At 41.1% G+C, this 14,341-nt stretch overlaps 1 protein-coding gene and 1 pseudogene across 5 annotated transcripts in view; both read left to right on the forward strand.

Annotated features, from left to right (window-relative positions):
• The window catches only part of SEPTIN5 (septin 5), a 126,052-nt gene extending 112,805 nt beyond the window's left edge, over positions 1-13,247 (forward strand). For 3 of the 5 annotated variants that reach the window (XM_077461658.1, XM_077461662.1, XM_077461660.1), the window contains 3 exons: positions 1,843-1,872; positions 5,970-6,072; positions 9,341-13,247. In XM_077461658.1, the coding sequence (XP_077317784.1) occupies positions 1,843-1,872; positions 5,970-6,072; positions 9,341-9,397 (190 nt within the window). In that variant the 3' untranslated portion in view covers positions 9,398-13,247. The remainder of the gene's footprint in view (positions 1-1,842; positions 1,873-5,969; positions 6,073-9,340) is intronic. The other 2 variants (XM_077461659.1, XM_077461661.1) reach the window with 1 other exon arrangement.
• On the forward strand, positions 3,598-3,730 carry LOC143941768 (U2 spliceosomal RNA; annotated as a pseudogene).
• Positions 13,248-14,341: the final 1,094 nt, after the last annotated feature.

Raw genomic sequence — 14,341 nt, forward strand, 5'->3', positions numbered from 1 at the left:
CCAATTCCACTCTGCTTAAAGGGTAAGTTCATCTTTACAGAAAAATCTGTAAGGTGAACTTACATAGGACCCCCCTTCTCAACCCCCCAGTCCCGCTGACCTGGATTGTGGCAATTTCCCGGTATAGCCACGTCAAAGGGTCTGGGGCTTAGAAATCCCTGCAGCTGAATCACCAAAATATTCCCCATCAGGAGGGACATTTTGGAGCATTCTAATTGGTTGGTGCTGTCCCATGGGTGGCACCAGTCAATCAGAACCTGACGAAGACGCGTTAATGCCGAGGGGATTTATAAGCCCCAGACCCCCTGAGGCGGTCATAGCAGAGCTCAGAACGGGAGAACGCCACGTAACAGGTCAGCGGGACTGGGAGGGATAAGGAGGGGGTCCTATATAAGTTCACCTTTACAGATCTTTTGTAAAGGTGAACTTACACTTTAAAGGAGAAATATGGCCAAAGCTCTTCTGGGGATCAGGAGTGCACTTAGTTCTGCACTCCTGTGACCCAGATTCATCCAACAGAGGGCTAAAGCCTGCTGTCAGCTGATGTCACAGAGTCAGCCAAGGCTGTGCAGGGATCCCAACAATAACGTTGGGATCCACCCAGATGTGTGACTGGCAGCTAGCTCAACCGCTCAGCATGCTGCTGAGAGACTGAGCTAGCCGCTCGCATCCCCTGTACAGCCCAGCACTCCAGTGAGTGCTGGAGGGGTAGAACAGAGAGCAAAGGACTGAAGGTCACCACACTCAGAGTGATCCGCGGTGTAGGATTGCTCAGTTCTCTGTGTAAAGCCGGCTGGGGACTCTACTTCTCTTTTAATCTGAACCCAGGGAGATGGGACACTTGCAGGATCTTCAAGAAGTAGGGTTTCCTTTTAAGTTAATATCTTCATTTTTCTTTTTACAAAACAAGGGTGTTTTATTGCAGTCTGTAACAATACTGTATAAATAGAACACAAAAACATGGTTTAGTTCTGTACACAACAAAGGGATGTACACATAGAATGTGGGTATGTCAATCAATCAACCAATTAAAGAACAGGTAAATATAAGCAGACTAAGCATAGTAAAACACAGGCAAATTAAGTAACAGGAAAGAAGACCTACTTCATAGGAAGGAGAGCCATCAAGTACCCAGGGGCATGGTGTGGTAGAGGGAAGGGTAGCGGTGAGAAGAGAAAGGGAAGAGGGGACGGGGGAAGGAAAGGGGCAACAGATGGACAAAATAAACAATCAGGAAAGAGAGGGGGAGGGGTTGGTAGGAAGGACATTCCAAATTTAGTACCTCACCCTTCACCTAAACAAGGATATTATAGGTGGACCACTTCAGATCAAGGTCCAAGGGGACCATACCGTTTCAAATTTCATGGGGCATCCCCTATTAATATACATTAACTTATACAGAGGGAGGGCCACATTCACCTTAGCCTGCCACAAGGACACTTCAGGTTGCATCAAGGATGAACATTTCATCAGAATCTCTTTTTTTGGCATAGTAAAGAAGGTAAGATATTAATACACTCCCAAAACATATGTAAATAGGACCCCGGGTGGAGTCTACAGCAGGCACAGAGGGGGTCCCGATCCAGGTACATTCTATGCAGTCTAGACTCTAGAGGGAGTATAGTATACCCGGTGAAGAAGTTACAATCTTCCTTGACCAGACTAAACAAGACATATAATTATAATCTCAAGAAAGTAACCATAGTTGTGATATAAATGATCATAAAAAAGCAAATTTCATGTATTAAAAAAAAAAAAAATCAAATGTCTGATATTGTTAACCTATAGTACAAAGAATTCACTAGTTCTGAATAATTCAGTATTACATTTTGTCTTTTCAAGGCATGAAGAAACGCAGAGCTCTGCAGAAAGGTTAGGGGTTGAATCACATCATATTTTAGATTACTGATAACATATTTATATTATAATGCTTCTAAGTGTGGGGTAAAATGGTTCCTACTAACCGTACCTTATGAATCTAATATATTATCTACATATAATAACATTTAATCAAAGCTAAAGTGTAAATACTTTTACTTGTTGTGTAGATACTCTCCTTCCTATGACACCGTTGGAATATCCCTTTACCGTTACTTTTGTAATATAGAAGTGAATGTAAAACCAGCGTGACTGATGTTGTATAGCAGTGCCAGTGTATCACATGGTGTCCTGGGCATTGTTTCTCTATGGTCTTGGGATTTTTCTCAGTAGAGTCAATAATGTTGATTACTGGAAAGGAGAATGTTCACTTAGCAAAGTGAATGTTCATTTCATAAATAAAGTGAAGCTGTTCACTTTGGGCCCCCTAGTCATGTGCAGGTGAATTAAAAGGACAGGATTTTGCCCTGCCGTGATTTGACAATTGAAGTGAATAAAACGCAACTTTTATTCTGAAAAAAAAAAATCTAATGATCAAGCTTGTTGCAAATTTTTTGTTTGATCAGCGTTTATCAGTTATGCCGCGTACACATGACCGAACTTTCCGGCTGACTAGGTCTGACGGAATCAGTCTGTCGGACAATCCTATCGTGTGTGGGCTAATCTGATCATTTTTCATCTTAAAAATCTGACGGACCTAGAAATAGAACAGGTTTCAAATCTGTCCAATGGACTCAATTCCTATCGGGAAAACCGTTCGTCTGTATACTGGTCCGACAGACCAAATATGACACAAGGGAAGCTATTGGCTACTGGCTATTGAACTTCCTTTTTTTAGTCCCGTCTTATGTCATCACGTTCAAAACGAATGGACTTTCGAATGGACTTAGTCCGTTGGTGTGTGGCCAAGTCCGTTCGATCAGAAAGTCAGTCGGAACTCCGCCGAAAGTCTGTCGGGAAGACCATCAGACCTAGTCTGCCAGAATGCCCAGTCGTGTGTACGCGGCATTAGTGTACTCTGGGGGGGGGGGGGATTCCTCTGTGCACCTTGCTTGTGTGGATGGGGGAATCCATTTAGTTTTCTTCAATCAGCCCGCTGACTGATGTTAAAAATGATCTATGGCCAGCTTTAGTCGCACGTGTCTATGGTCTGCAGCAGTGGTCTCCAAACTGTGGCCCAGGAGTCGGATGCTACCGTTTGCTTGCTTTTATCTGACCCTTGGGACAGCTTTTCTGCCACTGATGCAGGGCACTATTCTTCTGAAACCAACAAAGTGCCATAATTCCTATTACTGGCATCAACAATGAGGCACTATTCCTCCCACTAACACCAGCGAGGGGGCATAATGCCTTCCGTTGACACCAATGATGGTACACTATTCTTCCATCTAATGCCAAAGATGCCCTGTTTACTCTCACTAACGCCAGTACAAGTTTGACACCCAACGGCCAGTCTGGCCCCCCTAAAGTCTGAAGGACAGTAAACTGGCACTTTGTTTAGAAAGTTAGGAGTCTCATAGTTACCACTTTACTCTCCTGAACGGCCTTTACCTTCTGTGCATGCACAGAAAAATCATATTCATTCCTGTGGATAGGCCATCTATTATGCATCTCTCCATAGGAATAAATGATGTTTGTAGGTGCATTTACAGATCAGCTGGTAGCGTTTGTCATGGCAGCTATGCGGCTCCCTATAGTGTGGATCTGACAGGGGTATAGACAGGTTTCTCAGCCTTTTGGCTAAGATCAAGTGTAGTATCTGTTCTTATCAGTTGCCAAGAGGTGACACTGTGCTAACTGTCCCTGATTCACGGCGGTGGATTAGGGGTGACAGTGGCTATGCAAAACCTCTCTTGGCATAATGGCAACCTGAACGGTTAGTATCAGAGAGGACTGAAAGCGTACCGCTCATCAGTTTAACTGAGGGTCGTTATTAATCCGCCTTTAGAGAAAGCCGAAAGGGCAGCCTCCTGGGGAGGACGGAGAACCACTGGATCTGGCTGAAGGGTTGGGTCCCTGGCCTTCTGGCCTAGATTGGTGTAGTCCTTTCTCCAGTCAGTTTTTTGGGAGAGAACACTGGCCCCCCTTTCTGACCGGGAGATGGTTAGTATTTCCTGCATGTAAGTAGCTAGGCGTGATGGGAGTAGTGGTTGAGTCATTACATGGGTCCTCAGAGTTCCAGGCCTTCCTGGTTGGGGTGGGGGCTGCACTGGCCGGGTTGTTGGTCAGGGTTGAGAAAAAAGCAAATGTGCCCCTGGAGTGGCAGTCCAGGGGTGCCATAATTCTCACAAGTTTTGAGGGATGCTTTGAGTTTTGTTGGCACCATGGTCACTTCACAACACACTTTTTTTCATACCTGCTTCTAGGGCTGAGCGTTTTGGCTAGGACCAGAGGAATTTTTAATTCCTGGCGAAGGGCCGGCCATTGTACTGCTCAATGGCCACTTTCACTTCTCCCACCTTCCTTCTCCCCACTTTCTTTTCATTTATTCCCTGTGTTCGTCACTTTTTTGTATTTTTTTGTTTGATGTTGCACTGTTTGTCACAGTGTGATTAGTAGGTTGTTGGTCCTTGGGCCTACCCTGAAAGTCTTGGGAAGGGGTGGACATGGCCTTCTGGCTTAGTTTGCCCTCTCTCATGGGGTCTCTCTTCGGGGGACCACCACCGAGTACTTGGATGGGTCTGTTTTGGCAGATCCTCCAGAGAAAGGGGTCCATCTGGTTTCAGCCAGACGGGCCTAGTGAGTACCTCAGTCTCATCTGGAGCCTAACGCCCCAGGGGATTAGGGTAAGGTCCTTCCGAGGGAGGATCGTGTAACACCATTGCACATTTTGTGTCACCTCTTTATGTGTGTGCACTTTTTTTGGCACCGGGTGGAGTTTTTTGCTGTGTTTCACACACCACTGCCTTTAACCACTTCCTGACCGGCGCACGCCGATGTACGTCGGCAGCATGGCACGGGCAGGCATATTGGCGTACAGGTACATCCATTTTTAAATGCCGCCCTGCCATCGTGTGCCGACCGGGACCCCCGTGAGTCCGGTCGCGGGTCCAGCAGACTCGATCACCGCGGGGATACCCGCAATCGTCTCATGGGGCGGCTGAACGAGGAGATGCAGTTGTAAACAGCATCTTCCTGTTCTGCCTAGCAACAAGTGACACTGATCTCTGCTCCATGTGATTGGAGCAGAGATCAGTGTTCTCTAAAACAAAGCCCAGCCCCCCACAGTTAGTAACACGCTCCTAGGAACACTTAACCCCTAAACTGCCAACCCCTGGTTAACCCCTTCACTGCCAGTGTCATTTACACAGGAATCACTGCATTTGTATAGCAGTGATTGCTGTATAAATGACAATGGTCCCAAAAATGTGTCAAAAATGTCCCATGTGTTCGCCATAATGTCGCAGTCACAATAAAAATCGCTGATCGCCGCCATTACTAGTAAAAAAAAAATATTAATAAAAATGCCATAAAACTATCCCCTATTTTGTAAACGCTATAACTTTTGCACAAACCAATCAATAATCGCTTATTGCGTTTTTTTTTTTTTTTTTACCAAAAATGTAGAAGAATACGTATCGGCCTAAACTGAGGGAAAAAAATGTTTTTTTTATATATTTTTGGGGGATATTTATTATAACAAAAAGTAAAAAATAATGCGTTTTTTCAAAATTGTCGCTCTATTTTTGTTTATAGCAGGGGTGATCAAATACCACCAAAAGAAAGCTCTATTGTGGGAAAAAAAGGACATCAATTTTATTTGGGAGCCACGTCACACGACCGCGCAATTGTCAGTTAAAGCGACGCAGTGCCGAATCGCAAAAAGTGGTCTGATCTTAAGCCAACAAAATGGTCCGGTCTGAAAGTGTTTAAAAAAAAAAAAAAAAAGGGCATAGGCAGGTGATTATAAAACTTTGGGAGGGGGTAACTTAAAGGATCACTATGTGAAACTATAGTTTTCCTTTAATGAACACCACAAGATCTAAAGCACTGCATGCAACAAGTCACGCAGAAAAATACATCTTACCCAGCTCCTTCATTGTAAACCAATATAAACCGCTTTATACTCTTATGTTTTGTTTTTCTTGCAGTAAACTTACTCAGGATAACAGGATAGAGAGTCCAATTCCTATACTTCCTCTGCCAACACCTGATGCTGAAACAGAGAAACTCATAAAAATGAAGGATGAAGAGGTCAGTATAATTTCTGTTTCCTCCTCTGACTAATGCCATTCTTGGTAGCATTTTTTATTTTATTGTGAGCTTTGCTGTTGCCTTTTATATTCAAGACTTCCAATGAGTTTTCAAGGCTGCCAATATCATATTCCTAGTCATGGTGCTTGGGGAAGAGCACATCTGTGCAGCACTGCATAAGGTGGCATCCCTGTCCCAGAACTAACACAAATTTTATAAGTCATGCATTGGTGGTCTCTCGTTCTGGAAGGTAGAATCCCCTGTCATTGATAAGAGCTATTGTGACATGTTCTTTTGTTTTAATTGCAATCATACAAGTGAACGTTAAAAAGGTACAGGTCTGTATAATGGCCACTGGATGGCGCTAAGTATCATAGGAGTTTCTTATACATACATACATAGCTCCATCTAGTGACCAAATGCAGCATTTCCCCTTTTAAAATCAATAATTTGCACAGGATATAGCCTATTTACACAGAAGGAATGTACGTAAACTTTTTTTAAAATCGAAAAACAAACTTTATTGAAAAAAAAAGAAGGAAACAGAGAAGATAACATACATAGTAGGCATACATATGGTACATCAAGTAATGAGGGCCAACTTAGCCAAGGCAGTATTGCAAACATGAGAGCTTTGGGTTAGCTACGCTGTATAGAGTTTAGACACCCATCATGGGTAGAGTCATTACAAAGCTAATTTTTGTCAACCGGGGGAGGGGGAGCAGGCATAGAAAGAAAGAAATAGGGGAGGGGGAAGGGGACGTAATAAAAGTAGGCCCATGAGGTGGAGGAAGCACAGAAAGGGAATAGCAGAGGGGGGAGGGGGGAAAGGGATCAATATAACAACATATCAAGTACATGTCTCCCCATCCCCCAACCATCTACCCCAGATCTGCTCGTATTTAAGTGGACATCCTCTATGTGTATAGATCAATTTCTTATACGGGAGGGTATCGTTAACCTCTTTCTTCCAGCATTGGACCTGGGGGAGGGGGCTGGATCCAGCCACGAGCAATCACTTTTCTCGCCAGAAACAGTGTTTCATGTAAAAAGGTGCGAAGGGACTTGTCAGCATCTAATTCTGGCAATAGACCAAGTAGGCACAACTTTGGGTCAAGGCTAGCAGGAGAGCCCATCTGGTCATGGAGAAAGCGAATTACCTGTATCCAGTATGTTTGGATAACCGGACAGGACCATATGTGGTGATAGAAGGAGCCTGGAGTGTGGTCACATAAGCGGCATCCCGGATTATACGTGGGTTTGAACCGTGCTATCTTCTGGGGGGTCAGTTATGTCCTATGTATAATGTACAGCTGTGTGAGGTGGTCCGAAAGCCTGGGGGAGACTCTCTTCACATCCCCCAAGACTTCATCCCATTCCTCATCCTCAATTATTCCAACATCCACCTCCCATCTGGCCTTGGCAGCATAGGCCAATGCCCCGGTGCCTGGGAGACGGATGGTGGAGTATAGGGTGGAGATCAACCTGGTTGGCTCAGCACCTGTGATTATATCCACTATAGGAGGGACTGTCAGAGTGGGGTTGGAGCCGGCAAATTGAGTCTGTAGCGCATGTCGGAGCTATAAATATCTGAAGAAGAGATGGTTAGGGAGTGTGAATTCTTCCTTTAGCGTTTGAAAGGATTTAAGCCCAGTGTTAGTCATAATTTGGTGCATGTACAGGATCCCATAACGTGTCCAAGCTGCGGGGTCCGGAATGGAGTGCAGTTCGGGTAAATGAGTGTTGAACCAGAGAGGAGTATGATGTACGTAAACTTTAACTGGGTGAAGGGTTATGTATATTCTTATAACTCAACCCCTTTGCATTGATAATACTATTGTATGGCTTAATTCTGGTTATACTGCTGCTTTAAAACAATACATCCTCCTGCACTTTTTTTTTTATAGCACAGCTTTATGTGATAAAGTATATAGCTACATAAAGTAATATCAGGCACAAAAATAATTCATTATATGTTCTCAAAATCTCAGTAATAGTGGGTAAAAGGTGCAAGTTACATTTAAAGCACCTTTCTGTAGTTATAGTTAATGATATTACAGCAGGTAATTATGTTTTATCATGTAAGTAATTAATTAATAATATAATATTGGTCTCATTTAACCCAAGATTTTGTTTTATAGAGTGTTTACCTGTTAATAATAATGAGTAATGTTTATATTGAATGACTTGCTATAATATTTCTTTTGAATCATTTTCCTTTAACACGGGCAGCTGCAATGACCACTTTTCAGTTTATGAAGTGTCTCAGAGTTTTTGAGTTCTGCAAATGTCAGTAGAGATTACTCAATTCTGCAGAGCCTAAATAGAAGATAGTTTTATTTATCTTTTTTTTCCCCCACCCAAGATTCATACAACATTCACCCAAGAGTTACACATATTCCATTATAAAATTAATTTATCTTGAGTGAAAATTGTGTGAATCTTAGGTTAACTCATTGATTAATAGATCCTTTAGTTTCCTTCTACAGGCTTGGTTTGGCTGAAACCATGCCTGTAGAAGTAAACTAAAGCCGGGCCATAGACAATTGGAACCATGAATGGGCAGGCTGAATGCACCCATGTTGATTTTGCCAGATTTTACATGCGATTATTGCAAGCAGCTGTTAAAGCCACTAACAATAATCACTTTGTTCTCCCAGCAGGGAAGGCTTCCCTCGCCCCTTGCCGGGAGTACACAATAGCTCCACGCGAGGTATTCCCCTGTCGACACTGTCAGCGTTGATGGGGGAATCAAGCAAACTTTTTACTGCAACCATCTATAGCCGGCCTAAGTGTGTGCTTACATCCCAAAATATATTCAGTCACGAAAGGAATCACTCAAGTTTTTACTTCCTATGATAACTTGCAAATCAGACAAAATATGACACGTGTCTGCATTTTGGACTGCTATACCTAGATACAATGTGATGATTGCTGTGTATGTTTAGTATAGGAAAGAAATGCAATGTTAATCAATCTTGGCCAAAGTATCCATAGTGGTTAGGATCTTTAGTTTATTAGGGGATAGAAAAACAAGGGAAAGCAAAAGGATGGAAAAATAATAATTATTATGCTGCTCCCATTATCCAGCAGCCAAAGGCACTGGCCTGTAAAAATCTAACAGTAAATACAGCCTTGCAGATGTCATAGTATGGCATATGTAGCACGGGTAGGATATATGTACGTGCATTCCTAGTAGATTTAAGAAGCCTGTAAGTGTTAATACATTTAAAGTTTAATATTTTAACTCAATCTTATTCTCTTCCAGCTGCGGAGAATGCAGGAAATGTTGCAGAAAATGCAACAGCAGATACAGGAACAGTGAGCACTCATCCCAATGGCACTTAACTTTCACATTTCCTGACCCAAAATCCATCACTTCAAGGACCAGTTTGGAGATGGATGTGGTGCCCATGGACTCATTGCAGTATCTTATTTATTGTTCTCAAACACCCGTCCGGTATGAACTCCTCCCTTGGTTGCCTTCCCTCATTTCTCAGAACTTCCCAACAAAAAAGCCAAGCACTTCCCAAAAATAATCCTGTTTACAGTCCAGGCGTGCCCACTATGCAGCAAGGAGATCCAGAAATTCTTCAGTACATTTTGACGTGTTGGAAAATGGAATGGCAGCCCATTGTGGGAAAGCACCCACTTGGACATACTGGAGGATATAATGTAAATGACTGCTTCTATCTTCTGCATGGCTCCGACCTTAACACAAAAAACAGGGTGGCTTTTGGGAAGGGAGAGGCAGATCAATAATAGTTTTTTTTACCAACACCATATCCCTGATCTAAGAGAAGCTTGTGATAATTTTTGTTTGTACAGTGTTGCAGTATCTTGGACTCAGGACTTGTTTTGTTTTTTTGCTGTATTGATGTTTACTCACAATAACAGTTACTCCACGAGTAACCTGCTAATCATTAGAAGCACCAGAGAGGAGGTAGTGCCTCTGAGAACAGTGCAAAGGGATGCACAGAGATGACATTGCTTTCCTAATTTTATGCCATACATTGATATTCACTGGAAGTGATAACCAAACCAGTCCTAAATTTTGTTGTGAATTCCATCATGTCAGCCAAGTGTAGACACTCAATACAGAATTGGTACTGGTCTTATATATTACCACCTAGTACCTTTCCCAGTGCTTGCCTTATGTAACTATATGCAGCAAAGCAGAGGAACACATACAGCAATGCCTTCTTTCAAATAATGTGCTTTAGTGAACACTCAGCAAACTATGGGGCTGATGACGCTGACTGGCCATTAAGGGACCAAACATATCACCAAATGTCGCTAGCTAAATAGTTAAAATTACTAGTGGAAGTGTCATTGTCTGTAACAGTAAAAACACCATTATCAACTGAAAACATGGCTCTAGTTGGAGTACTACCAATAGGAAACAAAAAAAACAATGTTTAATTACATTTTTCTGAATTGCTCATATGGAAAATGTAAGGACAGTAAAATGATTCCCACTAAACTTGTACTTGTACATCTACTTTTATAAAGGCCCAATTCCAAGCCTTTTTTTAATTATGGATAAAGTGGGAAAGTGTTTGAGAATCTGTCAAGCTTTTATTGCTTTCCAGTATATCAAGATTTCCCATCTTTTTGATAGATGTCAAACAGAAGAGGGATTGGGACCAAATCTCTCCAATGGAGATACAGAACGCTATAAAAATGAGTGTAGATAGTTTATAAACTCTATCAAGTTTTATTGTGTTCTTTGTTTCTTTTTTGAAGATTTCTTTTCACTTCCTAATTGAGTATGTGTAGTAAGTACTCTTGCCTTGTTTTTATGGCTTGATGAAATATCCACTCATTTCCCTTTCCATAATAAGTGTCAGATGGGCATTTACAGGCCAACTCCGGGCAAAAAAAAAACATGCTCACTTTGTCTAGGGGTGAGGAGAAAGCTTATATTCCCCTGATCCTTTGTTCCATTGGAAAATGGTGCCCCCTCCCCATGGTCCAGCAATAGATTGTTCCTGGTCTGTGGACCCTGCTCTGGGTTTAATGACATCAGGAACAGTCCACAACTCAAGACTGCTAAAAAACTAGCAGGGAACCCGTGAAGTGCGGGCACAGCTTCACTGCATGGAAAATCGTTTTTTGGGGGGGTTTTTGTCCGGAGATGGGCTTTAACACCTGACAGAGTTCTAACCCATTCCCACTCTATCTAAGATTAAAAAAAAAAATTTTGATGTGACTTGGGCTTTACTTTCTTCATGGGCTGTAAAACATCACAGGAAATTCAACAGGGATAAGTTTACCTGAGAGATATAAGCTTATGTAAAATAAGGTTCTATCCATTCAATATATCTTTTGATAAAAATGTTCAAAACCTTGATCACAAAATTGGAGGTCAGAGAAAATGTCAGGCTACATTCACACTAGCCTCTCTTTGTTTTTTTTGAAACGCATGAGAAATTATCCCAGAAGTCTAAAGAAACTTTTGTCAGATCAAGTTCTCCTGACTTTAAATGTACTTGTCTTTTACTTGTGGGTACATGCATTTAGAGTATCTAATCTGCCCTTCATAATCTGTTCAGAGTATCTAATCTGCCCTTGGATGCACAGCATATGCTCTAAATGCAGCTGTTTTCCAAGCACCTAAACACAGGTAAATGCACATTGTGAATTATACCATTTCAAATCATTACGTGCATTTATATGAGTTCAGAAATGTCCTAAAAACTCATATAAGTGCCTGTGTGCCATTGCCGTGTAAATGAGGCCTTAGATAAGTATAAGGCCTCTTGCACATGGGTGTAAAAAAAGTCATGTTTTTTTTTTTTATTGATCTGTTTATAGATGAATTGTAGTCTATGGATCCATATACACAGCTGTGTAAAGATGAGTAACAGAGCGATGAGTACAGAGCTGAACAAAAATAGAACATTTGAGTGTGGTAATTGACACGCGTACGCACCTATGGACGTATATTGCAATAAGGGCAATAAAAAAGAATTTTATGTTTGTATGCACTTACACGCATTTATGCACGGTCTTTATGAAACATTTTACTCAGGATCTTTTTGTCAATAAGATCCTGCGTATAAACTTCAGTAAATTCTTACGTCCATGTGCAACTGGCCTTATAGTGTTGCTCTTTGCATTGGCTGCTCTCATGCTCATTTCTCAAATTGAAAGGCCCATCTCCATGTCTCTGGTGGGTGAACCATATAAACAGGAAAGGCTATAGAAATTTACTTGAAATGGAAATGGACCATGTACAAGTAAATGCACATTCCACATTTGACCTACAATTCCATTTTGCTTTGCCAATTCCCTGCAAATTTGAACTGTAGTACAATAAGAGAAAAATTAGGAAGTGTCTTATAGAAAATATACCCAAGGTATGTGACTATTGGATATTTACAATGCTGTAGTCATTTGATTTCAGTTTCCTGTAGTCTGCTAAAGTTAGAGACCATTCCTTTACACTCCTAAATAAAGCAAAATTTGTCCCCATTTAATGCATGGTTGAATTAAAACCATAAAACAGCTAGCTACACTCTGATTGCATTACCTTTCCAGGGACCATTATGCACTTAGAAGTACTTAATACTTTGTAGTTACAGATCACACCTATACACTGCTTTATGCACTATACACATATTGCTCTGCCATGCACCAATATGTTATTACATGGTATTATTTCTGCTTTATACTTGTGTTTGAAGGGGTCTTCTTTGATCGTGATGAAAATGCTGGTTAACAGCCAATGAAATTGCGCATTTAATCCATTCAAATACACCGCTGCACTCTGCACAGCATATCAGTAATCTGTGATATATATTCAATGAAACGTAGAGCAATATTCAAGGTACAGTCATTCCCATCAAGCGATTGGATATAGTTTTTTTCTATTGTTCTGACTAATCAAATGTGATCAAAAATAGAATGGTTAATAGAGGTACTTCCATGATCTATCATTAAAATATCACCTCTGTCTTCTCCTTCCAGGCCTGTAGGGAATTAGGGGTTAAGCAAACCCACTGCCTGTTAATCCGGTGCCTCTGACACCTTATATATAAGGTGGACCCCACTGTCTAACAGTAACTCACTTCCTCAAGTGCATATCTACCCAGTGACTATTTTGTTATACTTATTGTTGCTGTAATTAATGTTTACAACCTGAGAATCCTAATAAACCTTGAAAAATACAACTGTGCATTATAATTTTACTTTTTAAACCCTGGCCTTTTATTACCACTCTAAAGGCCCGTACACACGATACGAAAAATCGAAATAAAATTTAGTCCGACTAACGTTCTGCCGATTTTTGGATCGTTAGTACGGTGCTTTGGACAGCTGATTTCGTATGACAAAAGCTGGATGTGCAGACTATAAAAAAAAATTTTGATGTGAACTCAACGTCCAATTTTAATTTAATCAGTTTGGTTTTCATCTGAAAAAATCATAAGAGCAAGAATACGCATGTTTAGAAACGAAAGAATACATACTATTCAACACATTCACTTCTGAAGTTGAATTCTGACGTTCGAGAATTTTCGTATGGTGAGTATCCTCTTCAGAAAAAAAGAAAGAATATAAACTTTTCCCCTGCTGTTGTGTCCCGCTTTTAACTTGCGTACCAACACCAGGAGAAAAGAAAAGTAGCTACCTTAGGTTTCGGTGAACACATAGGACATTTGATTTAATATCAAAAATATTTTTTATTTCTTTCTATACATAAAACAATAAACCTTGATTGAATTGCATCAATCGATCCTAGATGTTTACACAACATTAACCAAAGATGACCCAAAGATCATCCTTATCCGCACAGTTCATACACCCTGACTTTCAACAATCAAAACCAGACAAACATACTCATACATACATACGTATCCTCTTCACTTTCGACATAAGACTAGCATGCAACAAAAAACGGATAAACAGTTGTCTGAAAATCTGATTGTGTGTACGAGGCTTAATGCTTCTTTCACGCAGCCAGGGAAGGTGGTTAAAACAGGTAACACAATTGGTGCCATGCTCCACAATGTACTATATCTCTAATATATACTGGTACAAGTGTGTAGTGATTGTATCACATATCATGTTACCAGCCTAAGCACATATATACGTGACATAAATATATATCTGTGTGAACAAAATAATAAATGCAACAATAAAAAGCAACAGTAAAAAGTAGAAATGTAAAAAATATGATCCCAGTGATACTGTGAATAAATGTGAGTCCTTGGGGCCACTATCCAAGCTGACACTGTACATACACAATCCTCAATGGTATATACTC

Source organism: Lithobates pipiens, unplaced genomic scaffold (genome assembly GCF_037356315.1).
Source record: "Lithobates pipiens isolate NorthernLeopardFrog02 unplaced genomic scaffold, aLitPip1_a1.2 Scaffold_3, whole genome shotgun sequence".
NCBI lineage: Eukaryota > Metazoa > Chordata > Amphibia > Anura > Ranidae > Lithobates > Lithobates pipiens.